This window comes from Mastigoproctus giganteus, chromosome 3, assembly GCF_048544385.1.
Source record: "Mastigoproctus giganteus isolate SK-2022 chromosome 3, ASM4854438v1, whole genome shotgun sequence".
Taxonomy (NCBI): Eukaryota; Metazoa; Arthropoda; class Arachnida; order Uropygi; family Thelyphonidae; genus Mastigoproctus; species Mastigoproctus giganteus.
In genome coordinates, this window is record NC_143577.1 from 227,798,940 (window position 1) to 227,825,941 (window position 27,002).

Below are 27,002 nucleotides of genomic sequence, written 5' to 3' on the forward strand. Positions count from 1 at the left end.
TCCCATTGCAATTACTTCTACTCTTTCTAAAGTAATGGAGAAATCATTTAACCAACAACTCTTAAACTATCTAGAAACCTTCCGTCTGATCAACGATCTCAAGTATGGATTCCATTGGTGTCGATCCACTGGTGATATTCTGGCTTATGTTACCCATTTATGGACAAATTCAATGGAAAAGTTTGGTGAAACACAAGCAGTTGCTCTTGATATCTCAAAGGCTTTTGATCGTTTTTGGCATAAGTCTTCTAAACAAGCTTTCATCTTATGGTTTGCCAACTGTTTTTTGTAATTGGTTATCCAGTTTTCTCTCTGATTGCTCACTGAGGGTGATGGTAGATGGCTCTCTGTCTTCTAACTTCTCCACTAATGCTGGTGTCCCCCCAAGGTTCAGTTCTTTCCCCCACTCTTTTCCTCTTGTATATTAATGAGCTTCTTCCATTGACTGGAAATCCTATCCATAGTTTTGCCGATGATAGCACATTGCATTCCACTTTCCATTTTGAGAAATCTTGCCTTGCTCAATCAGCTTCAACTTCTTGAATATCCTCTACCAATTCCTTAAAAGCCTATCTGCAGGTAATTCTCCAGTAGGGTAAAAACAACTTAGTTGATTTCTATCCTTCTAAAACTCGGTCTTGTCTTATATCTTGCAAAAAGGATTCTTCTGCTCCTATGCTCATCTTTGGTGACACTCCGATTTCTAGGCAAAATGATACATCTCTTTTGGGGATTACCCTGACTTCTTATCTCTCTTGGCACAAGCACATTACAAATATTGCTTCCTCTGCATCTAAAAAATTGGTTTTCTCTTTTGCTCTCAACATTACTTTTCTTCCAAGCAGCTGTTCACTCTGTACAAATTGCAAATCCACCGTACCATGGAATATTGTTCCCACATCTGGGGTGGTGCCCCCAAAACCTCTCTCAGGCATCAAATTCCATTCAGAAGAGGGCAGTTATGTTAATTAATGACTCCTCTCTAACAGAGTCTCTCCACTTGCTGTCTCATAGATGTACTGTTTCTGCTGCATGCTGGCGTCTCCGTAGCCAGGTGGGCAGGAGCAGCAGTACGTAGCACACGCTTCTTGATTAGAACGTGGTTTGAGCCTGTGACCACCAAATATGGAGGATGTGGAAAGTTCAGGGAATGACCACTGCATATCCCCAGAGCAATATGGCCTTAGTTGCTAATGCTCCTAAAAACTAAAATAACAAAAAATAACAACAAAGAACCAACTTTTCATCTTCCTCGTTTATTCACTCAACTGCCGTTTTCTGGAACAACCTTCATATGTATTTCCTGAAAATTACAGTCTACAAAAGTTCAAGTCTAATGTCAACAAATATCTTCTTTTGTCTTCTCAACCACCAACCCAAGCACGGTACTAAGTACTGTAGTTTCTAATACCTCTCATGTTTGAGGTTTTCATTAAAAAAAAAAGAACTGGATGCAAAAAATAATTTTGATATCATATACTTGGATTTCAGGAAAGCTTTTGATACTGTTGCACATAGAAGACTGATGTACAAATTGGAGCGGTATGGCATTAAGGGCAAGTTGCTGCAATGGATAAAAGGATTGTTGAGGGGGAGACGGCAGAGAATAGTAATAAATGGACATTGCTCTACGTGAACTAATGTTATTAGTGAAGTCCCCCAAGGTTCAGTGCTGGGCCCATTGTTGTTTTGTGTATTTTTTAATGATATCAACGAAGGTATTTCAGGCTTAATGTCCAAGTTTTCAGATGATAAAAGGTTGGCAGGGTTGCTAATGATAGTAAAGACACTGTGCTACTGCAACAGGATCTAGAAAAGTTAGGTGGATGGATGAGAAGTGGCAACTGAAGTTTAATATTGACAAATGCAAAGTACTCCATATGGGTAGCTGTAACCCAAGAGAAACCTACCAATTGGGTTGTACTATACTCAGGGAGGTGGAGAATGAAAAAGACCTGGGGGTAATTGTGCAGTCGGATATGAAGTTCTCTGAGCATTGCAGATGAGCTGCGAGAGCAGGTAATGGAGTTTTGTCAATGATATACAGGAATTTTGCTAGCAGGGATAAGAAGGTGATTATCCCCTTGTATAAGGCAATGGTCAGGCCACAACTTGAGTACTGCATACAGGTCTGGAGGCCTCATTTTAGGAAGGATTAGAGTTACAAGAACAAGTACAGAGAAGGGCAACGATTGGTGAGAGGAACAAAGGGGTTGTCTTACCAGGAGAGGCTTAAGTTCTGCAAGTTGCAGCATCTGGAGACTAGGCACCTGCGAGGTGATCTGATTGAGGTGTACAAGGCTTTGAATGGTTTGAGCAGGCTCAATGCTGATGGGATACTTCCGCTTGCTCAGATTAGGAATCCAAGGGGGCATAGATTCAAATTGAGGAAAGACAGTTGTAGATGTGCGGAAGTTTGCCTTTAGCCAGCGGGTAGTTGATTGCTGGAACAGACTTCCATCTGTTGTTGTGGAAGTTGATAGCTTAAATAAATTTGAGGCTGATCTAGACAAACATTTGGCGTGACCGGATGGGTGAAATGGGAAGGGTTTTTTTGTTTTTTTTTTTGACTGATGCTCTGTAAGCTTGTTTTGTTGCATCATATGCCTTAGCTAATGCTAAAATATGGGAGGCTATTCTAAAAAGTCCACAAAAGGCTATGTAGAAATTTTTATTGACTAAGCATTTCAATTATTCCTTAAGAAGAATCTTAAAAATTCACTGGATTCAAATCCTTTTACAAAAAGCCACATGGAATTTATAGAAACTATGACATCCTTTAAAGTTGTTTAAATCTGTTTTTCTAGTGTTTGGTCCTTGGCACACCTTTCCAGTATCAGAAACACTAGCTTTTGTGGCCTCATGCAAAAAACTGCCTCAGGGGCTCACATCTGGTGAGTATGGGCTTGGCACATCCAGGGTCTTCAGCTGGATATCATCTTTCTTCTTTGGTCCTTAGCTGGCGGCTGGAGGAGGTGGTTGGCCACGCAACCAGTACGCTGCTGTAGGTGCCGCAGGGTTTCGGACTTGCTCGGCCCCGAGTGCCAAGCGATTTTAGTGACAACAGCGCCTTTCCAGAGTGATTATCTAGTATGTTTAACTGTAAATACGTTTCTCCTGAGTTTCGAAAGTCCGATAACTCCTGAAAATTATAATTAAATAGATATATTCAAATATTATAACCTAGAAAGGAAAGCCACCTTTCTTTAATCCCTCTTTTACTTTTAGTTAATACTAACCCTTTTCTTCGCTTGGGTCACTAGGTGGCACCGCTTTTGCCTCCAAGTGGCGGGGCTGGTAACCTGGGAGAAAAAGACAATCTCCCGAGGCCAAAAAGAGCATATCATGAGTTAGTCAAACTCAGACTTATCTGGACTGCCAGATGCAACCCAGATATCAAAAAAGAAAGATAGTTCCACAGCAGGAACTGCAAAGCGCCAAAAAACTGAGCCAGAGACCTATCCAATTCCAATCTATCTGATCATTCATTCAACTGGTGAGAATGCAGTTGGCAGACTTTCTCTATTTAGAGTTCAAAAGGAATTGGAAAGTAGAGCAGGATCTCCGAAATCCGTAAAAAGACTCAGATCAGGAGATATTCTCATTGAGACATCTAATGCCAAACATTCTGAGCGACTTCTGAAAACTAATTTCTTTTCAGGACTCCCAGTAACTGTAATGCCCAACAGATCACTGAACACCTCTAAAGGAGTGATCTCAGACTGGGACTTACTAGATGTATCTGAAGAAGAAATGCTAGAGGAACTGAAAGAACAAGGAGTTATTCATGTCAAGAGAATCACCACCAGAAAAGATGGCAATCTGATCCTTACTCGCAATCTGATCTTGACCTTTAATAAACCGAATCGTCCATCATCCATTAAGGCCGGATATCTGGTATGTAATGTCAGACCATATGTCCCAAACCCGCTACGGTGTTTCCGATGTCAGAAGTATGGACATTCCCAGACAGCTTACCGGGGAACCCCTACTTGCGCAAAGTGTGGTTCAGTTGAACACGATTGCGAAAACTGTAATGCTCCTCAATCAGTATGTCCAAACTACAAAAAAAGATCATCCTGCTTATGCTAGAACATGTGAGTGCTGGAAAAGTGAGAAACTTATCCAGAAATATAAAACAGAGCATAATGTTTCTTACCAAGAAGCAAAAAGAATCATCTCACCACCAACTCATGCAAACAGACCTACGTATGCCCAAGCCACCAAAAAATTTCAATCAACTGCATCGCAAACTGAACTAACAGTACCCCCAAAAGAGTCTTTCTCGAATTACGTAAAATCTTTGTACAGTGCAACTCAAACCCAAGCAGTCGCACCAATTTCCATACTACAAGAAAATCTACACACTCCAGATCAAGGACCCAAAGAAAAACATATCCTAACTTCTAGTCACCAACAACAAATGGACACTAAAGAAAAATCAGCAGATGACCCTGTCCTTCAAATTTTTGTTGAAGAAGACATGGACACCGAAAGGCCTTCCTTCCCAAAAAAAGATAAAAACAAAAGTGAAAAACAGAAAACCTCAGCAACCCAAAAACGCTCAGAAAGTCTGAAAAGAGATAAATAATGAACAGAATAATAGAGTGGAATTGTCGTGGATTCCGTGCCAGTATCGATGACCTATACGATCTTTCCTGTAAATACTCACCAATATGTCTCTGCCTTCAAGAGATGTATTTAAAACCCCAAAATACCCCAAAAGATGTATTTAAAACCCCAAGATAAGGCGACAACTCAGCGTTGTTATGGGCCTATATGAGAGCTTGAAGGATAGGGTGGATGCCCTCGAAGGATTACAAGTGAGGGGCCCATCAAGCTCTCAGCTGCCCACACCAATGCCAGAGCTGGCACTTGGTCATCGCGGAACACAGCGGCAACCCCCAAGGCAGAATGCGCTGGTCCCAAAGGAACTAGTAGTTGTTGGTGACTCTATTGTCAGGGAAACGGGAAACATGCTTTGTAAAAAGGATAGGTGGAATAGGACCAGGGTATGTCTGCCAGGGGCAAAAGTTGATGACGTTGTAGAGCGGATATCATCTTTTAAGGGCACAAAAGGTGATATAGTTGTACACGTTGGCACTAATGACATTAAGAGTAGGAGACCGGCGGAATTACTTGACAAGTACAGGTCACTGATGAAAAAAAGCCGTGAATTAGGGTTGAAATTGAAAGTGTCTGCAATTTTGCCCAGACACGATAGGAGGGAGTATATGATGAGAGCCCTGTCAATCAATTCGGCCCTGGAAAGATTGTGCAGGGCTCAAGGGGTAGAATTTTTTTCAGCCTGGTCTGTACTTGTTAACAGGAGAGACTGCTTCTACAGGGATGGGATACACTTAAATAGAAAGGGTGCAAGAATGTTTGCTGATGCTATCGAGGCAATGTTAGGTGGGTCGGAAAACTGCTAGATTGGGGGGATACAAGGACTAATAGATTAACAGTAGCCACTGGCAGAGGTGAAAGTGATTCTTGCACTGCTTCTATTGGAATGAGCCGCAGCCTGGAAAATAAGATGCAGGATATTTCAGAGACTGCTGGGAATCATTGGGGTACAAGTAAACACATGGGTTGTGTTAGGGTAGCTAAGAAAAAGAACAGGTGCATGTATACTTGTGTGTACACCAATGCTAGGAGTTTAGTAAATAAATTTGATGAATTTGAGGTATTGCTCAAAACATCAAAGGCAGATATTGTGGGGATTTCAGAGACGTGGTGTCACACAGATATAAGAAATGCAGAACTGGAATTTGGGGAGTACAATGTCTACAGAAAGGATAGACAGGATAGGAAGGGAGGAGGGGTTATGCTATTAGTTAAAAAACACATAAAATCCAAGGAAGTGAAGCCAGTCGACATCGCTGGACAGTGCAGTGTCGAGTCAGTTTGGTGTGACATAAGCATTGGGAGATCAAAATTGAGAGTAGGAGTGTGCTATAGGCCTAATGACTCTGATGAGTATAATAAGAAACTGTTCGGAGAAATAGAGTGGGCCAGTAAATCAGAGAGTCTTATAATGGGGGATTTTAATTTCCCAGATATTGACTGGAATTTGGGGGCTGGTCACTCACACAGTAGCAAGGCTTTTGTGGATTTATTGGATGATTGTTTTCTACATCAGCATGTTCGGGAGGCAACTAGAGGGAGTAATACTCTTGATTTGATTATCAGTAGTGATTCTTCATGCATTAAGAATCTGCAGATAAATGAACCACTTGGTGGCAGTGATCACAGTGTGCTGAAGTGGGAGTTACTCAAAGAGGTAACTACCATTAGGGGTAAAGGGAAGGGGTATTGCTTTCGTAAAGGCGACTACAATGGACTGAGACAGTATTTAAATTCTATACAGTGGGATCAACTGATGATATTGCCAACAGCAAATTCAAAATGGGAAGCATTCAAAGAACTTATCGTGGAAGCTACTAGGCTTTACATACCAACTAAGAAATATTGTTCAAGGTTTAGGCCTAAATGGTTGTCAGATGAACTAATGAGGCATATGGCAGAGAAGAAAAATGCATGGGATACATACAAATTAACACGTGACACGGACGCCTATGATAGATACAAGTTGATCTGTAACCAAGTTACAAAGGAGGTTAGGCAGGCGAAGGCAGATTACGAGAGATCCTTGGCAAGGGATGCGAAGAAAAACAGCAAAGAGTTCTTTACTTATGTAAACTCTAGAAGGAAGGGGATGAATCAGATTGGTCCACTTGAGATCGATGGGTCAACTGTTGATGACCCTGCTCGGGTAGCTAACAAACTAAATGAATATTTTGCATCGACATTCACACATGAGGAGTTATTCAGCGAGGGGAATGCCAGAGGTGTATTCAATTCTAGCAGTAAGCTAGAGAATCTTGTAATAACTGAGAGCAAAGTGGAGGAGAAATTGTTGAAGATAAACACAAGAAAGGCACCTGGGGTGGATGGGATCTATCCAGTTATATTAAAGGAGGCAGCAAAGGAGGTAAGCAAACCCTTAGCCATAATTATGAGAGCTTCCTTGGACTCAGGGGAGGTACCCATTGACTGGAGATGTGCAAATGTGACCCCAATTCACAAAGGGGGATCAAAGGCTGACACAAGTAATTATAGACCTGTGAGTTTAACTTCTGTTCCCGGAAAATTAATGGAGGCACTGGTGAAAGAAGCACTGCAGGATCATCTAGACAAGACTTCAGTTATAGCTAGGACACAGCATGGTTTTGTTAAGGGGAAGTCTTGCCTGACCAATTTGATTGGATACTATGATGCAGTCACAAAAGAACTGGATGCAGGGAATAACTTTGATATTATATACTTGGATCTTAGAAAGGCTTTTGATACTGTTGCACATGGAAGACTGCTGCACAAATTGGAGCAGTGTGGCATTGGAGGCAAGTTGCTGCTATGGATAAAGGGGTGGTTGAGGGGGAGAAGACAGAGAGTGGTAATCAATGGACACTGCTCATCGTGGACTAATGTTATTAGTGGAGTCCCTCAGGGTTCAGTATTGGGGCCTTTATTGTTTTCTGTATTTATAAATGATATTGATGATGGTATATCAGGCTTAATGTCCAAGTTTGCAGACGATACGAAGGTTGGCAGGGTTGTCAAGGACACTACTGACACTATGCTGCTGCAACAGGATTTGGAAAGGTTGAGCAGATGGGCTTCGAGGTGGCAAATGAAGTTTAACATTGACAAATGTAAAGTACTACATATGGGAAACAGCAACCCCAGAGCAGCGTATCAACTCTGTGGTACTACACTGACAGTGGTAGAGAATGAAAGGGACCTGGGGGTGGTGGTGCAGGCAGATATGAAGTTCTGTGAGCAGTGCAGACGAGCTGCAAGAGTAGCTCATGGTGTATTGTCAATGATATATAGGAATTTTTCTAGCAGGGATAAGGAGGTGATTATTCCCTTGTATAAGGCAATGGTCAGGCCACACCTAGAGTACTGTATACAGGCCTGGAGGCCTCATTTCAGGAAGGATGTAGAGCTGCTGGAACGAGTACAGAGAAGGGCAACTAGATTGGTGAATGGGACAAAGGGGTTCTCTTACGAAGAAAGGCTTTAGTTTTGCAAATTACAGTGTCTGGAAACTAGGCACCAGCGGGGTGATCTGATAGAGGTGTACAAAGCCTTGAATGGTTTGAGCATGCTCAATGCTGATGGGATTCTTCCTCTAGCTCAGAAAAATCACCTGAGAGGGCATAAATTCAAATTGAGGAAAGACAGATGTAGGATAGATGTGCGGAAATTTGCCTTTAGCCAGCGGGTGGTTGGTGGGTGGAACAGACTTCCATCCCTTGTCGTGGAAGTTGATAGCCTAAATAAGTTTAAGGCTCAGCTGGACAGGTATTTCGAACGAACAGAGGGGTGAAGTGGAAGTGGTTATTTTTATTTATTTATGTTACTTTTTTTTTTTTTTTTTTTTTTTTTTTTGGCTGATGCTGCATAAGCTTGCTTTCTTGCATCAAATGCCTCTACTAATGCTAATGCTAATGCTAATACACCAAAACTGTCTCGTTATAACATTATTAGAAAAGACAGAACCAATCAGAATATTGCACATGGTGGTGTAGCTATTTTAACAAACCCACATATTCCTACCAAACAGGTCTTACTGAACTCCCCCCTCGAGGCAATAGCAGTCCGTGTAGCTGCTGACATCCATATGACAATCTGCCCCTTATACATCCCACCGAGCTATACCTTCCAACAAAATGATCTCAATAATCTTATAGCTCAACTCCCAACACCTTTCCTCATTCTGGGAGACTTAAATTTGCATCACACTCAATGGGTAACAAAAGCATCGATCAAAGAGGAAAACTAATTGAACAGTGTCTAGATAATAACAACCTCCTTCTTCTAAATGACAGTTCACCTACATATGTTCACCTTCCTTCAGGAACAAGTACTGCGATAGACTTGTCTATCTGTTCAGCAACCTTATACATAGCGATCATTTCCCCCTAATAATTGAATTACTTAATAAGCCCTCTCATCATCCTACTAAAATTCCACATTGGCTCACTGATAAAGCAGATTGGCAGTCCTATAAAAAATTAACTAAGCTTGATCCCGAAATAATCCAAAATTCCACAACTGATGAAGCAGTTGACTATGTCACAAAAACGATATTACATGCAGCAGAAAAAACCGTGCTGAAATCCTCTTCAAAATTACCGATTCATCCAAAAACCTGGTGGAGTGATGAATGCCTTGTGGCTAAAAAAGAGCAAAGCTTGGAATTATTTTCACCGGAGTCCAACTTCAACCAATCTCATTCAATATAAGCGCGCTAGAGCAAGAGCGAAATATGTTAGACGCTGCAATAAAAAGGCTGCTTGGATCCACTTCACTTCGACTATCAATCAAGCAACTCCTACACATAAAATTTGGAAAGCAATCAGAAAAATGAGTGGTAAATATAAAATGATACCTCTACCCATCATGAAATGGAGAGGGCAGAATGTAAATGATCCTGCTGGAATTGCCAATATACTAGGTGAAACCTTTGCAAAAACATCAGCAATAGAAAGTTATACGCCGACCTTCAGAAGATTAAAAACAAGTTTAGAAAAACAAAAGTTAAACTTCTCTTCAAAAGGAGATGAACAATACAACTTACCTTTTACTATCCACGAATTACATAGAGCCTTGTCAACATCTAGACTCAGTGCTGTAGGACCAGATAATATTCATTATTCCATGATACAGAAACTAAGTACCGAATCATTACAGTCACTTCCTCATCTATTCAATAGACTCTTCCTGGAAGACAAATTCCCTAATCACATCATGCTACAGTCCTTGCCTTTCCTAAACCAGGTAAAGACCCTACAAATCCCACTCATTATAGACCAATCGCCTTGACCAGTTGCATTTGCAAAATTCTCGAAAAGATGGTGAACCGCCGACTGATCTGGTACCTTGAAAATTTCAATCTACTACATTCTGCACAATTCGGTGTTCGACAAAACAGATCTACACTAGATATACTAGTCAGACTAGAGAATTCCATTCGGAATGCATTCCTCAGATCGGAACATCATGTGTTAGTCTGCTTTGATATCAGTAAGGCCTATGATTCCACGTGGAAGTATGGAATACTCCATGAATTATATCGCCATGGACTTCGGGGCCACCTCCCGATTTTCATACAGAATTTCCTATGCAAGTGTACATTCCAGGTTTGATTTAAAACCTCACTGTCCCAAGTATTTTCACAAGAAGAAGGAGTTCCTCAAGGCTCTGTACTCAGTGCTTCACATTTTATAATTGCAATAAACACCATTGCCGGACAAATTCCAAACACTATTGATAAAGCACTGTTTGTAGACGACCTTAGTATTTGGTGTCATGCGAAAAACATGAATAAACATGAATAGGATGTAGAGCTGCTGGAACGGGTACAGAGAAGGGCAACAAGATTAGTAAATGGAACAAAGGGTTGCTCTTACGAAGAAAGGCTTAAGTTTTGCAAATTACAGAGTCTGGAGACTAGGCACCGGCAAGGTGATCTGATAGAGGTGTATAAGGCTTTGAATGGTTTGAGCATGCTCAATGCCAATGGGATTCTTCATCTTTCTCAGAATAATCACCTCGGAGGGCATAAATTCAAATTGAGGAAGGACGGATGTCGGATAGATGTGCGGAAATTTGCCTTTGGGTGGTTGGTTGGCCAGCGGGTGGTTGGTTGGTGGAACCGACTTCCATCACTTGTTGTTGAAGTTGATAGCCTAAACAAATTTAAAGCTCAACTGGACAGGTATTTCGAACAAACGGAGGGGTGAAATGGGAGAGGGTTTTTTTTTTTTTTTTTTTTTTGGCTGATGCTGAATAAGCTTGCTTTCTTGCATCATATGCCTCTACTAATGCTAATGCTAATACTATTGAGAGACAGTTGCAAGGGGCAATAACTAAGATCTGTTCATTGGCTCAGACTAATGGATTTCAACTTTGTCCGGAAAAAACATTTTGCATCCATTTTTGCCGCCAATGCAAACTCCATCCCAATCTGGAGCTACAACTGAATCGCCAACCAATAGCAGTTCATCCCAGCATATGGTTCTTAGGAATCACTTTAGACCATAAACTCACTTTCATTGAGCATATCAAAAGACTAAGAACATCATGTCAACAAAAACTAAATATCATTCTGGTTCTCTCTGCAACTAATTGGCGAGCTGATCGCCTTACTTTATTACGGTTATATAGAGCATTAATAAGATCGAAACTTGACTATGGAGCACCAGTCTATAGTTCAGCAAGACCTAGTGCCCTTCGCTGGCTTGACCCTATCCAGCATAGTGGAATACGTGTTACTTTAGGGGCATATCGCACGTCTCCAACACATAGCTTATATGCTGAAGCACATGAACCCCCCTCTCTCAATCTGGCAACAACAACTGATACTACGTTATGCCTATAAAATTAGATCTATGCCAGAACACCCAAACTGGCCCATACTTTTCACATAACAGCACGGTGCCTCCGTAGCCAGGTGGGAAGGAGCAGCAGTGCATAGCACACGCTTCTAGATTAGACCGGGGTTCGAGCCCGTCACCACCAAATACGGAGCTTGCAGAAAGGTCAGGGAATGACCACCGCACCGGAGCAATATGGCCTTAGTTGCTAATGCTCCTAAAAAAAAAAACCAAATAACAAATAAAAATAACATCACAGCACAGCAGGTTATACCAAAACCGCCCTAATGCTAATCATCCTTTGGGTATGAGAATAAAACACCTCTTAGAAGAACTAAATTTAACCTTAGACAATGTGGCACATAGCCTCCCATCCTCTCTTGCTCCTTGGAATATCATTCCACCTTCATGTGACTTACATCTGCATGAATGGAATAAATCTACATTGCATAGAGAAAACTTCTTGCAACTATACCATGCAGTAGTGGACCAGTTTCCCAGTTTTTCCATAGTACATACTGATGGATCAAAGAATGATGTCCACGTTTGAATTGCCGCAGTTTTTCCAAACATCACATTAGCTTATCAGTTATCATGTGAGTTCAGTATATTTTCCGCCGAACTAATAGCAATTCAGGTTGCACTGAATCATATTGAGTCCTCTGATATTAACAACAGCATAATTTTCACAGATTCTTTAAGTGCACTTCAAGCACTAAAAAACACCATGAACATCACCCACCCAGTCGTGAAAAGAATAGTCAGCTCTTTACATACCTTATCAGAACTTGGAAAAACATACGCTTCTGCTGGGTCCCAGGACATATGGCAATTCCTGGAAATGAACTAGCGGACAATGCTGCCAAATTAGCTCACCTACCACCTGAGAACAAGTGGAAAGTGCCTCATCAAGACTATCGACCAATAATCCAGGAAAAATGCATGTGCCAATGGCAGTTATCATTGGAGAATCAACCTAATAATAAACTTCGAAGTATCAAGCCAAGCAAAACTTGAGCGATGGCCTTTCAGCTTTAGTTCATTCCGACATCAGGAGGTAATATTGGCTCATCTGCGAATAGGTCACACAAATATCACTCATGGTTATCTTTTAAGAGGAGCGATACCCCTCAATGTCATCACTGTATTCAACCAGAATGTGTTTCACATTCTCAATGAAACACATTCTGGTTGAATGCACAAAATATACAAGAGAACGCCAGAATCTTTGCACTTCAGCCACAACAAAAGATCCTACTCTTACCTCAACTTTTAAACAATGAAACAAATGTCTCAAGCGTATATAACTTTCTCAAGATGATTAAAGTATATCACCTCCTTTAGTTAGCTAAAAAAAAAAATTACTTTCTGGTTCCTTTTTTCCATTTTCTCTATTTGAGAAGAAATGGCATGCATAATTATCATATGTACGGCGCACTATGGTCATAGTTGCCGATGTGCCCAATAAATCCCAAAAAGAACAAGCAATCGGACTTGCTCTGTGATGTTCTTCCATGCTTTACGATCCATGGCATCAGCCCTGGCCTGATTAAGGTCGAGACGTCGGCTCTTCAGGTCATTTTCCACTTGCTTGGCCCACGTTTTCCTAGGCACGGTCCGTTGAATGCTCCATTGGGTGGGTCGTTATCTCCAAAGGAGTGTGGATAGTATTCTATTCACGCCCATTCTACATATGTGGCCAAACCATCTAAGCCTTCGATTCTGGATTTGGTTGGCGATGGTTGGTTGCTGTTGGCATCTGGCGCAGATGGTATCATTAGTGATGCGGTCGCAAAGTGAGATGCCCAGGATCTGCCACAGGCATCGCATCTCTTTCTTGGTGATACCTTCTCTCTCTCTCTCTTCCCCTCAGGGTAACTCAGGAATTTTTTTTGGCTCGTGCAACATAAGCCTCAGGCTTCCTTGCACCATACAGCTAATAATAATAATAATAAACATCTCCTTGAGATGTGTGCAGGTATTACTTTCATCCAAATTGTCAGAGAAATGCTTGTATGTATTACTCCCTCCTCCTCCTTCACTGAACCCTTAAGACCTCCTCAAGGACATTGACAAAGATCTATGCACTACCTTTATTTCAAATATATTTCATCTCCACATTTGTTCCTTCTACCTACTAGGATGGGCTCTACTAATAAAAATCCCCTCTCGAAGCCTTTCTGAGACCCTCAAGTCTTGAGTTAGTCACTAATGCTTTCAGCATAATCCTTCCTATCATGTCTGTGCAGAATTGAAGACACAAATACATTATGACTTGTGGAACTTTTCTAGCAGGTATCAGTTTGAGTGTGTGTTTAACATCATTAGGTCCCACATGGATAATAATATTCTCTCTACCCACTTTGAAAGCTGACAACCTGTTTGTAAAGTCATTAATTTAACAACAGGCCTTTTAGTCTGATTCTAGTCCATTTATCCTTGTTACAAAACATGTTGCCTTTTTCCCAGACAATAGAGCCTCTCGATAAAATATAAGTTCTTTTCAACTAGACCAGTATACACTTGACCATTCAGTACTGAACCCTGAATTGGGAGTGCATCACCCACCATGTCACTAGACACTTGAGCCCTTGACAAGGCCCCAGTTTTATGTCCCTCTAGGTTATCTACTCATTTCTTCAGTGACAGATTTATCCAGTAATATTTCTCCAAGTTTTAACTTAGGATAGGTACAACAGGGATACAGAATAGAATTATCAATTGAATTCAAATTATTATTTAGTGGCACCAGAGTTTGTTGCTTATATTTGTATGTGTATTATATGTGTACAAGTGTGTGTGTTCTCAGCCCAATTTACATTTTGTTGCAGGCTAAAAAAAACCTGGAATAATTCATGGTTCAACTCAGCTCCACCTGCTTGAGATTGACTGATTACAGCATTAATTGAAGAGGACTTTAGAAATCCTCTGGTCATCAATGGGAATTGAACCCAAACCTCTCCAAAGAAGTGGCAGATGGCAAGGTATCATGCCAACTAAGCTGCAATAGTGGATTTATCAGTTGAACTGTTTTTTTTATTGTTGTTTCCTTTGACCAAGCTTGGGTTTTGCCCTAAATCCATATCATTTCACTGTGTAGAAGCCTAATTGGCCAAGTCAGTTATGTATGTTGCTTATGATTTGTACTTGTAATTAATTTGTTTTGGATTTCACTGGGGTAGGTTGTTGTTGTTGATTTGGTTTTTAGGAGCGTTAGCAACTAAGGCCATATTGCTCCGGGGATATGCGGTGGTCATTCCCTGACCTTTCCGCATCCTCTGTATTTGGTGATCATGGGCTTGAACCCCGGTCTAAGCAAGAAGCGTGTGCTACACACTGCTGCTCCTGCCCACCTGGCTACGGAGGCGGCCTCACTGGGGTAGGTGACCAACCTGTGTTAGCTTATTAGTGATTGCAACTGCCTTAGCATTTCTGTTAGCCAGTTAGTACACGTGGAATTGATTCAAGTTACCAAAGAAAGTGACTTCATTGTAGGAAAATTGAATTTATAGATAATTCACTGAAGAAATTTGCTTTCAATATGATATATCAGGAGAATATTTTCTTCAATTAAAAATTCTTGTAAGGGCATAAAAACATGAAGAGTTTAATAAAGCTAAAAAATGTAAAACGTAAAAATGCTAAAAACTTAGCATATTAGTGATATTAGATCAGGAGTATAATTAAAAAAGATAAAGGGGGGGAAAGTAGGTAGTGATCTTTTAATTTGATTATTACAGATTAACAAGAAATACAATAATTAGAGAGAGAGAGACTTTATCACATTCATATTCAGTATCCCATTTTTCTATTCAAGTTCATAGTTGTCATGTTTTACTGTTTCCTCTCAAAGGTGAATTTTTTTTTGTCTGTCATATTTTGAACACATTAGTTCATATCAAATTAGTCTTTTCTTACATTCTATAGTAGCTACCTTTGTACTCAAAACAAGAAAGTGTACTAAGGAAAATGTGGTGGCAGTAGCAGCATGAAAGCAGCAACATAAACAGGTTATTTATAATGTGATAGCTAGTTCTTTGCTCTGGACATACTTGAATCATGATGTCATCTTAGGTAAACTTGGCTCCTGAGTGTTATGTCTTTTACCACATATGAATATTGTTATGGGCACATACTATCTTTTTAATAGTTTTGTCTTATAAATTTATGTATGAGACTTGCTCTTAATATAGTCACTCTTTCCTCTCCTCTTCCCTTCTAGTTTTGTTAGGATGGGACTTTTCTTGGCAAGCTTTAACTCACCTTATTTATAAAAGTATAGAGCAATGAATTGGGGAAAACAAAAGTTAAAGTTCAATGAGTTGTGAGAATTCTGTAAAGTCATAATTAAATTATTTCAATCTGTATCAAAAAATAAGGAAGAAGATGTGATAAATAATATAATTGCAGGAACTGCAATGGGAAGAAATTAAAAAGTTTAATTTTGAATGTCATTATATATATTTTTTAAAGTATTGTGTGTCATCAGAAAAAGGATGCATGGGAGGAAATAGGTGACAGTGGTGAGGTGAAAAGAGAACTCCCAGGAAGCTTCTGGATTAACTTTCTTCAAACTGAGAAACATTATGGAAGAACAGCATTAGTAAATAGTGGTGAGAGGAAATTAATGGCAATTTGTTTAGTCTTTTTAGCACTATTATAGCTTGCTCTTTTAAATAATTACACATTGGTCAGTTTAGGAATATTAATTGAAATAATATGCTGATATACATTATAATTTAATTATTTATATGAAATTAATAGATATTAAGATTTATTGATATCTTTTAATTGGTTTCAGATGGGTTTTATTATTAATAAAACCCATCTGAAACCAATTTTATTATTAATAATTTAATTTAAAGTAGAGGAGTATTTACCATTAATGTTTAATGGTAAATACTCCTCACAGAAATTGTTCTGTCCCTTACAGAACAATTTTTAGACTGCTGTAATTGAAGGTATTTGCTGCAGTTAGTGATTAATATAATTGATGATCTTGACTCACGTTGACTGGCAAAGTTCCAAGAGGAGGATAAATACAAAAAATATGTGTTTAGATTGTAGGTCAAGATCAGGGAAAAACTATTCAGGGACAAGATATTGTTAAGTTGGATTGATAAACAAGGCTATCGGTTGAAACTTTTCTAGAAAGTGGTGGACATAAACCATAAACTTACTTCTGGTATTGTTCTATGAATTAGTTTATAGTTAAGGATGCATTGCTTTTTATGTTGTTTTGTTCTTTATAAAGTATTTACCTTGGAGTGTATTACAAAAAATCAGGCATACATTTTGAGTTGTGGAGGATCCTATTTAAAATTGATTACCAAATTCAGTGTCTTGCCTTCCACCATCTGTACTGCTAATTTACTTATGCTTACCCATTGAGAAATTAGATTCCTATATGAGTATTACCTTTGATATAATAATCCTTTATATTATATTTTATTATTTATTTACATTTTAAGCCAAAAAATACATACATTCTTCCTTTTAACTTGGCATTAATCAGACTGGCACAGTCACTCTGTCGTTTTGTGCATTTATTCTTCTGAATAAAACCTTCCCCAAGGCATTAAAGGCATCTCATGCCATTGCTTTTTTTTTTTTTTTTTTTTTTGCATTCATAATGTACCAAATAGACACTTGGCCACTTCCACCATCATGCCATATTAAAAATGGCCTAAATTTATTTTTATTTAAAAGTCTTTAGCAAATTTTAAAGCGTTCCTGGATTAATAGCATAGTTAACTTTTGTTGATTGTCTCACATGACAATCAACAAAAAATTTTAACTTAACCTAAAATATTTTAATTTCTTCATTACCTGTTCATCTGTATTTTCTTTATCTGTTCCCATGAAAATTCTTCTTATAATCTTCATGCAAAATAACCTTTAATGACTGTATGTTTTTTTGTATTTGAGTTCAACACACCAGAGTTTAGCACAATGTCTTTAGCAGTGTTGAAACTCTGTGCTGAACATTTTTAATACTTCCAGTTACTAAACTGCATGGTGTAGTTACAGTACTTTGCTCCTTTATGAAATATCAAAACCAAAACTTTACAGGAAAACTGCTGCTCTAATTAATTGCACATATAGGTATTCCCTGTTCTCAATTACTCTAATAGCATTGCACTGTAAAATGGTTATATAAACAGCACCTCAACTGAAGTGTAACTGTAAAGTGTTGTAGCATTAAATTTCTTTTAAAATTCAAGGGTTTCAAAAATCTATTTTTAGTGCTTACAGTACTGCCATTTATATTTTTGTGTTATGGTATAATTGTTTGTTATGACATGTAATTAAATTTTCTGACAAAAGAAAAAATACTTGCAGACTGGCCAGATTAACTATGGGGGAATGAATGCACTGCTTTCTGGTTATATTAGACATGCTGGTGCTTAATAAATAGTGTTTATAGAATAAAAATGCACTGCTTAACACAAGAAGGTCACTTAATAGGTCACTGAAATTGTTTCATTACTTTGTTCCAGCCATATCTTCAGCACCTGATAGCCTTAAATACATTTGAGATTATTTAGCACCCAAGAGTGATGCCACCATAAAGATCTTATTCTGTGGATGCCACCATAACAATAATTAACTTAAGCTAATAAATTAAAGAGATTTAGACACATTTTTAAATTTAAGCAGTCGTTTAATCACTGAAATAGCAAAAAGCCAGACATTTTGCAAATTTGTGAAAAATCTGTCCTTACACAAAATTTTACCCAAAAAAGACAATCCAGATAAAAGAGGATGTATAGCAACCCTTACTATAGATCCAATACCATGAAATATCACAAGGATAAATGAAATGTGCGAGAACTATAGCATTGGGAAGCAATCTGGTGAAAGCAAATGCAATTAAAAGACCCTGGGTAAAATAATTTAGCATATAAATTAATTACCAGAAGCTGTATATACATTTTTCAGTTTTTTCTTAGTGTTTTCTCATATTTTATTCCCTTTTCAATCTAGTTTAATAATTGTGTGTGTGTGTGTGTGTGTGTGTGTGTGTGTGTGTGTGTGTGTGTGTGTGTGTGTGTGTGTGTGTGTGTGTGTGTGTGTGTGTGTGTGTGTGTAAATTCTTACATTACAATTCAAATTGTGCTTCTTTATGTGATTCATTATGATATAGGTTTTGCATATATTTTTGTATTTTGTAAGTTGACCAACTTACAGCTTTTTTTGGAACCTTTTTACATAGGAATGGATTTGTCCACAATGCCAAAGTGGATTTATAGAAGAGCTTGAGAGTAGTCCAGAAGAATCGGTCAGGTATGTGGCAGTTTTGCTCACTTTTAGTTGATGTAATTGATATGCACAAGTAATGCATTAATTGTTAATAAATATTTAATGTGGTTTTTACTTAACCTTCCTTTTACTGAAATTAACCGGGGAAATTTTTTCCTGAATAATGTAATTTTTTACACTTATTTTTAAGAGTAGACAAATTGTGCATAAAAACTTTTATTTATAAAGGTGGCTTAGTAAGATTTAATGGAAACTGTTCATTTGTTTGTCTTGTATAATTGAAAATTTCTGTATAAAGAAAGACCTGAAATCATGGAAATCTAGTATCAGAGGTAACAGACAAGAAGTTATACTTACTTGACTACGAATAGGACACACCCACCTAACTCAATTGCTCCTACTTAAGGTTACCGATCGTCCAGAATGTCAAAACTGTAATACACAGCTCACAGTTCAACATCTACTTATAGATTGTCTCTTACACAACAGACAAGCTACCTTTGGCCTGTTTTTCTACCATAAGTATACACCTCTTATATTAGCTTGACTGTTAGCATATACACCGAATGTAGCCAGAATTTTTATTTCTCTCAAATGCATTCGATATCATAACATGCTATAAATATTAAGGAAAAACCTTTCAGTAAACTCTTTTCTCTTTGTCTTTTCTCACCTGAGATTAGGTGCATTATGGCCTAGCTGCCCTTGTGCCATTAAATCCAAAGAAACAACAAACATTCATATTTTTTAAACTTCATGCACATACTTTGTGGCTGCATCCTGAGAATGAGAATAATTTTTAAAAAATTTTTCATATGGTTTTGTTTTATGGTGTGTGGGGCTTCCTTTAAAAATATTTTTCAAGAATGTATTGTATCACCATCCTGATGACAATGACAACCATAACTGTGTAGTAGGACTCATCCCCCATTCCTTGTAATAGTTTGTCGTGAAATCCACACAATTGTTTTAAAATAGTATCTTCTCTAAATTCAAAATCTGATTATAAGTTCATTATAAATTTGTTTGGGGTTTACTGTGCGAGTATTAAGTCAATAACACATAGACAGTGAATTTGAAATGTGTTGTTTTTTGTTGCTTATTATTTCGGCAAATGTTTCTGTGCTAAATTAAAAGAATTCCTGTAATGAGATCTTCCACAGGCTCCCTGTAGTTGCTGGTTTTAACATTTCCTAGAAAACCAGTCAAAACATTTCGAAAGGCTTTCCATGCTGATTTCTCACTATCACTAAGGACACATTCGAACTGTTCATCTTTGAAAAGTTGCCTTATTTGTGGACCAATTTTCTGCCTTAATTTTCTCTGTACTAAGTCTTTTCTCTGTACTAAGTATGGGAATGCAGGACCCTTTACTTCCAAAGCCTTCATGAAATTTTCATGAGCCCCAGTTTGATGTGGAGTGGTGGAAGCAAAACTTTATTTGGATCTACCAGAGGTTCAAATGCTACATTCTTCATTCCAGGTGTTAATGATTTTCGTTGAGGCCAACTCCTCTTCTCATAGTGCATATCCTTGGAACGACTATCCCACTCGCAGAGAAAGCAACAATACTTTGTAGTCTTAACAAAATTACAGTTACCTTTAAATCACCACATATCTGCCACTCATACTTCTGATAGTGTATACCTAAGAGGATGTTCTCCATGTTTGCTTATGTTTCTTTTTTGTGGACGGCATATGCAAGAGGTATTGAAGGCAGGCAGCATATCTCCATTATGTAATAACACAGCCTTAAGGCTAACCTCAGAAGCATTTATAAATATTCGCATTCTTCGTGAACATGCCTCACGTTCATTGTTGCCATTAGATCATCAACATCCTTACAAACAGTGAGTTCCTTTTTTTTTTTTTTTTTGATAGAATTTATCATAGTCTTTATTTCAAGTATGAAATGTTGCCACTTTCACAGAAGATGCCACTGTTGTAACCTCAAGGCAAAAGCTTTGCCTTATTATTCTTCAGCAGTTCGAGATCCCTGATGAGATCATTAAGCGCACTTTCTGTGATCTTGTGGTTCAGAAGGACAAAGGTTTGGACAAAATGGGGGATCCCTTGATGTAGATGGCTGCTGTACTTTGTGTATATCAAGTTGATGTTCATCGGTGTCTTCATCTTCATCAGAGTGTACAGAAAAATGGTCGAGTGCAGTGTTGAACCCAGAGTGTTTGCACTGGGGGGGGGGGGGGAATGTAAACTTTGGGGAGTACATGTAGTATATGTGTATATTTTTTAATATTATTTAATACAGTAGACTCTTCATTTTCCGGGATAGATGGTAAAAAAAATTCCCGGATAATCGATTTCCCGGTTAATCCAAAATTACAGCAAGTCCCCGACATACGTAAGAGATAATTTCCAGGAGTTTTTACTTAACTCGGGAATGGTTAATAAAGTATTGCTACTATATCCTTGATATGCCAAAATTACATAAACCACATTACATCCTCAGAAGAATGAAGAAAAATTACAAAAACCACATAATATCCTCAGAAGAATGAAGAAAAATAGTTATATATTTTTAATTAGTTCAATTAAAAACTTTATCTGGGGATGGCGGTGAAGTAGCCAGAGTGGCACATAAGAAAAGAAAACATAAAAGGAAGAAAAAATGCATGTCATTGTACTGTAAAAACTGATATTTGTTTTGTAGCTTTGGTTGGTATAGTTGACTTCATTGGTACTGATCCCTTCACTGCTTCTCGTATTCTCTTTCTCCTTTATTATCGAGTTCACCGTTGCCACTGATAAATCTGAATTCCCAGCAATACTTGTTAATGTTTGGCCATTTTCATACATCCTTATTATTTTAATTTTCTGATCCAACTCAATCGCTTTCCTTTTCTTGATAGATTTACTATTACCGATGTCACTTATTCTCTTAGTTGGCACCATAATGACAGTCAGAATTAAAATTTCTGAAAAGAACTTTACAGGGTTAAAGTGAAAACTCACTACAGTATTATCACTCCATGCGAGCTCACATTTTACTAAAGCACATTTCCAGAAGTCACTGCCATAAAACAGTAAAAACAATTTGCACTTTCCGGGCTACTGGGCTTTTCTCTTAGTGCAGTTCATTATAAATGGGTAGTAAACTCGATCTTATTGCATTTGTGATAATACCGATAGCTGGAATTCTGTGGGTTTTTAAGTTACAGTATTATAGTGAAATGTATGTCCCCTTCACTGAAATTTTCTGCCATATAAAAAAATATAAATCACGTAAAGTAAGTCTGAAGCTACGTAAGTCAGGGACATACTGTATCAAAAAATGTTCAGCAACCTACGTAAAAAGTATGGCGATATATAAAAAAACGAAAAAACTTAACCCCTATTACTCGCGTGTCCGATACGATGTTTCCCTTTATTTTTTAAGATATCGATTTTAAACCTTATAGCTTCCCTTTATTTTTTACAATGTTGCATATGGTTTGGTCACCAACATTATAATGGTTCTTTAGAGATTTGACAGATGCACCGTTTTCAAACTTGAATAATTTCCAGTTTTTGTTTAATTGAAAGAACGACTCTTGCCCATCATTTTCGCTTTTTCTGAACGAAAAAAAAAATTTTATTTTAAAAAAATTAATTAATAAAAAAAATAATAATAGAAATTCTGATATCCCTGACATAAATAAGGAAACAAAATTTGCCTTTTGTTGCGCTGACTAAACAACAATCGATGCGACGTGATGCACCAAAACAAACTAAACACTTGGTCTTTTTTTTTTTTTTTTTTTTTTTTTCAAGCTGCAGATGTGAAGACAGTGGGGGTTGCAAGATAATAGGTACACTAATCTCCCAATGATGACTTATAACACCGCTTCTTGTAGCTTATTTACGGCTTGCAAAACATCTGTTTATACCTATTCTAGTTATTACTTGAATTTTATGATTTCTGTGTTTTTTTTTTTTTGTTTTTTTTTAATTTGGAGTCTTGAAGTGTCCCGGTTAATTGAGAGTCTGCTGTATTTACAATATATGCATATGTTACAAACAAATCTGTATATTTATGAATGTTATAATAAGAGAATATGTGAAAAAATAGGAAACAAAATTAAATATTTATTATTTAATATCTAAATACTAATAGTCAGTTCACAAAAACCACATTGCTGACAATAATCAGTTAAATAATATGAAAATCACCGATTAAAATTTGCAAAAAAATCATACAAATTATAATCAAATATGCAAGTATTATAATAATCTTATTTTTCTTTGCTTTTTCTTTGCATATGTATCAATCACTTCATTTATTAATTTTCCAATAACTCATTCAGGCATTCTAAACATATCTTCATGCAATCTTGCAATATTACAGTACAGATAAATATATATATACAGTGGTGAGCTGTGAATATTTTAACAATGGGCTCGCAGTTTTTCCGACTTCCTACTGAGTAATGATCGGTCACAGAAGTAACGTCATCCACGGCTTTCATTAGAGGCACTTCCCACACTCGCACTATAGTAGTGTGATTAGAGCGTGTGATGCATTTTTCGTGACAGTATGATATCTCGAGTCAGGGGCAGTTTAGGGGGGTGGTCAGATGCGGCTTAGTACCCCCTTAGCCATGCATATAAGTGAATGTAAAACATTCCTAGGTCTACCTAAAAAAAAAAAAAAAAAAAAACTTAAAAATCTGGTCGTCATGCCTCACCTTACGATGATAACTGGATATGACAGTGTCTGGAGTTCTAACTTTTTTAGAATTTTTTAATAATAAAACATCACAATCATGCTTACTGAAGTTACTGCTGCAGTAAGTGTGATTGCAAAAATACAAATATTTGTCAGCAATTTCTTTTTTTGTCTCGCATTTTCGTTACATTCCATTGTTAGGTGCTCCTAACACTTGCGTATATCACTTCAACTACAAGATTGGTACATCAATTGGTGCTATTTTACAGAGATATTTAGATACGTTGCACTTGTAAGTATACATCTCTTACTTTAGTTATCATAAATCCATTATATCTTGTCTTGCAGAAATTATGAAAATCTGTGAATGATCAATAAAATATTTACAATGAAAAAGCTCTTATTTCGTAATCTATATATATAAATCAAAATACCTAAAAGAAACGCAAAGGATGTTTCGCATAAACCATCTGCCGTGCATGCTCGACACATGCACAACGTTTTTATTCGTCTTTTTTTAACAACTAGGGAATGTTATAATAAGATTAATTTTATCATGAAAAAAATGTGTCCATTTTTTTCATGATAAAATTTTAATATTGCGAATAAAAAATAACATGAAATATTTCTCATATCACAAATAACATAAAAACTATCACGAAACATTCCACAATATAAAAACAAACTTTCTAAAAAAAGTACACAAAAAATCACAGATTACATGAAAAAATAAATTATTTCACAAATATTCAAGAAAAATTTATTCTAAAAATTGCCATATATAATTTACTTCTTCATTAATATTTGTTGTTGATCTTCTGCTTTGTTCAATAGCCGAGCGATGATTATGGAGGAACGATTTGACGTAACAATCTGGATCAAATTGAAGCAATGGTTTTCCATTTAGATGTATGGTCATCATAATCTGCAACGTGTTTAATTGTCAACATTATTCATTCATTCATTCACTCAATACTATTCATTAAGCTGGAAGCTCACTCAGCTTCAGCACTGCTAATCGCAGTGGTTTCAAAGATATTTCAGGCTTTCTTAATTGAAAAGGGAATTTCACTCAATTTTAAAGATAAACTGTCTTCGACAAAATCTCTAAAATCATTAATTTTCATTTCATATTTTATGAGAAAACTTAAATTTCTTATTCGGTTTTCACCTTCTTGCCACCAAGACAAAAAGTTCTTTCAGATTTCACGATTTCGGGTAGCATATGTTTCAAATTTCTTTCAATGGTATCGCTATTTTCTTTATTTAATTTAAAATCACCCTGTTGCATTAATAACTTATCCTTTAAGGATAAAACAGTGCATTTAATAACTTGTCATGGGGTAATTTTTTTACTTTCGATTTTGATTTCTTCAAATTCTTTCCACTTCAACATGCTCTCAATTTTAGCTTCATAATTTTTCAAATTAGCAATAGCATTGATAATTCGAATAATTAATTTATCTGTTTTTACCGTAGTGATTCTGTAAACCTTCCGAAAGGTAAGAGAGCTCCTTCAGGATGTCGATCATTAGTGCTAAATGGTTAAGAAATTCCAGATTTAAAAATCCGGAATATTTAACTTCTGATTCAAAATGTTTGCACAAAGTGGGATAATTCCTCCAACCCACAATTGCCGTCCTCAAGCTACAAGCTGCCTATCATGGCCCGAACACACAACCAATCTTTATAGTTTCCACATCAAGTTCTTTAGCAATCATCCTTAATTCGTGGTAGTTTTTTGGAGATTGGTGATAGGTTTATTTTTTTTTTTTTTTTTAAATTATTCCCTGTATGCCATAACATTTTAAAATCTGCCAACATTTCATCTTCGTAAAGTTTATATAATATCTTAGTTGCCTCAATTCCCCACCCCTACGTCACTACTGTCACTAGTTCTTTGAATACTGTGCAAAATGTCAGAATCACACTGATATTCATCTACTGTGACCAAGTAAACATAGACAGGAGAAATTTACTGTAAGGTGCGGATCACTCACTTCTCCGAAAAACATATGCAGTTTGTCGGAGTAAAGGGGAATCACAACACAGGTTAACCAGAGGCTGTTATCCGTGGGGGAATCTCGTTAATCCTCTGACTGACTATGGAAAGCATATTGACTAGCACGGTATGTGACTGTGTAGGTTTTATGGACACCACTAACATTGTGAAACGGTATTCCCTTTCACTCTTAATTCACGCTTTCTAATTACCTAAAGGCCAGAGGTTGAGAACAATGCATACAAAGTTGTCTCTCCTAATCCGCTCGTTACATGGAAATTTTCTTTGTTCAACAGAAACTATTTTAAATGTTTCCATTGAACAAAGTTTTTAAAATGTTCTATTTTAAAAACCAAGGGGAATCAAAAAAATTCGCTATAAAGAAGTTGGTTAAAGAGAAGTCCGACTGTAATTAAACCAAAAATGAAGCAATTTTAAAATATATAACCGATCGATTGAGCCATTAAAATGCTGGGAATGGGGCCCCGCTTGCCCCACGAAATGTTTCAGCTCTGGATACTCAATAATTGCATTCAGGATTTAATTTGTAAAATAAATGATCGTCTCAACAATGGGCTCGCAAATTTTCAAAAAAATTAACAATGGGCCCTCGCAAGCCCATGTGAGCCCACTATAGCTCACCACTGTATATATATATAATAAAAAGATTATAAAATGTATTGTTTGTAGGCTCTGACCAAATTGTCTTGTTTACTGTATACAAAGGAAGAATTAGCCAGAAGTAGGCTCTTGCTGTGAAAAAAACAAATAAAATGGAATCTGAAAACCATAAAGCAAAACTGCCGACGATTGAAATAGTGGCTGCAGTACACTCCTCTCTGCCCAGACATTGTTTAGCTCTTTCCCTGAAAGCCGTGGGACACTTTATGATTACAATAACATCTGTCACTGAGGGATTAATTCAAGCAAACCTATTCATGGCCTGCAATCCAGTCGGTCTTGTTTTTGTGATATGCAAACAAAGAATTAGTCGCAAGTAGACAATTTGTGTAGAATGCTATCAAGAGATGGTTTATGTAAAAATAAAGGGAACCATAAAATGAAAATGCCAACACTAGAAATAAGAAATAGTGGCTTTTTATTACAATTTGTGCAGCCAGAATAAGTGGCTTTTATTACAATTTGTGCAGCCAGAAATATTGCCTATTTAATGCCTTTGACTGCTGTGGCTTATTTGGGTAAATGAGTCTCCGACGCCAATCTGAGTTAGGCATGTTAAATTATTCAAAACCCAAATTATAATATATATTCATCACCAAAACTCATAAAAAAAGCTTCTTGAATTATCTCGCAGATGGTGTGTGTAATATAAAATTCCTCGCGGCAGCCAACTATGAGTTAACTCGATTAACTCAGACGTATTGTTATCTGCAGAATTTGACGTATATGAGTCAGTGCTGTGCGTAAATCCGCAGTAGTGACACAGAGCTGTGTACGTTGTATTTAGTAATTTGTTACGTGTTTTTTTTTTTGTTTTTTTTTTATAAAAAAAAAAGACCCTAAAACAAATAAGAAGAGACCACTGACCGAAGAAGAGCTTGAGCTCTATGCTAATATGAGTGACTCAGAATTTGAAGAGGTTTTTGACGAGCCTTACGGTTCT

General features: G+C 37.3%; 1 protein-coding gene across 1 annotated transcript in view; it reads left to right on the top strand.

Moving 5' to 3' along the window:
* LOC150088808 (E3 ubiquitin-protein ligase RNF115-like) overlaps positions 1-27,002 on the top strand; it is a 166,114-nt gene that overhangs the window by 25,328 nt on the left and 113,784 nt on the right. The window contains exon 2 of the mRNA XM_090370911.1: positions 18,664-18,734. Coding sequence (XP_090227037.1) covers positions 18,664-18,734 — 71 coding nt within the window. The remainder of the gene's footprint in view (positions 1-18,663; positions 18,735-27,002) is intronic.